This window comes from Buceros rhinoceros, unplaced genomic scaffold (assembly GCF_000710305.1).
Source record: "Buceros rhinoceros silvestris isolate BGI_N320 unplaced genomic scaffold, ASM71030v1 scaffold34888, whole genome shotgun sequence".
In the NCBI taxonomy this organism is placed as follows: Eukaryota; Metazoa; Chordata; class Aves; order Bucerotiformes; family Bucerotidae; genus Buceros; species Buceros rhinoceros.
This window is the reverse complement of record NW_010426874.1, coordinates 1-298: the sequence shown is the minus strand read 5'-3', so window position 1 is coordinate 298 and position 298 is coordinate 1. Positions and strand designations below refer to the sequence as shown.

The 298-nt window shown below is 64.8% G+C and overlaps 1 protein-coding gene across 1 annotated transcript in view; it reads left to right on the top strand.

The window, feature by feature from the left end:
* The window catches only part of LOC104498325 (transmembrane channel-like protein 6), a gene marked incomplete at both ends in the record, with an annotated part of 2785 nt that extends 2736 nt beyond the window's left edge, over positions 1-49 (top strand). Inside the window, one exon of the mRNA XM_010141683.1 lies at positions 1-49. This exon is cut by the window's left edge and continues 22 nt beyond it. Within this exon, the coding sequence (XP_010139985.1) occupies positions 1-49 (49 nt within the window).
* Between the last annotated feature and the right edge of the window lie 249 nt (positions 50-298).

The window sequence follows — 298 nt, the reverse complement described above, 5'->3', positions numbered from 1 at the left end:
ACATCGCCCGAAACGTGCTGGAGCTGATCTACGGGCAGACCCTGACCTGGTGAGACATCTGCTGCCCGGCGCAGCTCATCCCTGTGCTGGCGAACGCTCAGCCACTGCCCAGCCCCAGCACGGGCTGCACTGCAGACCTGGCCTGGGCTATCGTGTGATTTTGCTCTTCGCGTTATGAAAGTCTGACGGCAGCTGGTGCCGGTGCCCTGCTCCACACCCCGCTCTGCCCCCCAAGGGGCCCAGACCCAGGGCGAGCTCCTCTTCCCCTCTCTCCCAGGCTGGGTGTTCTCTTCGCACA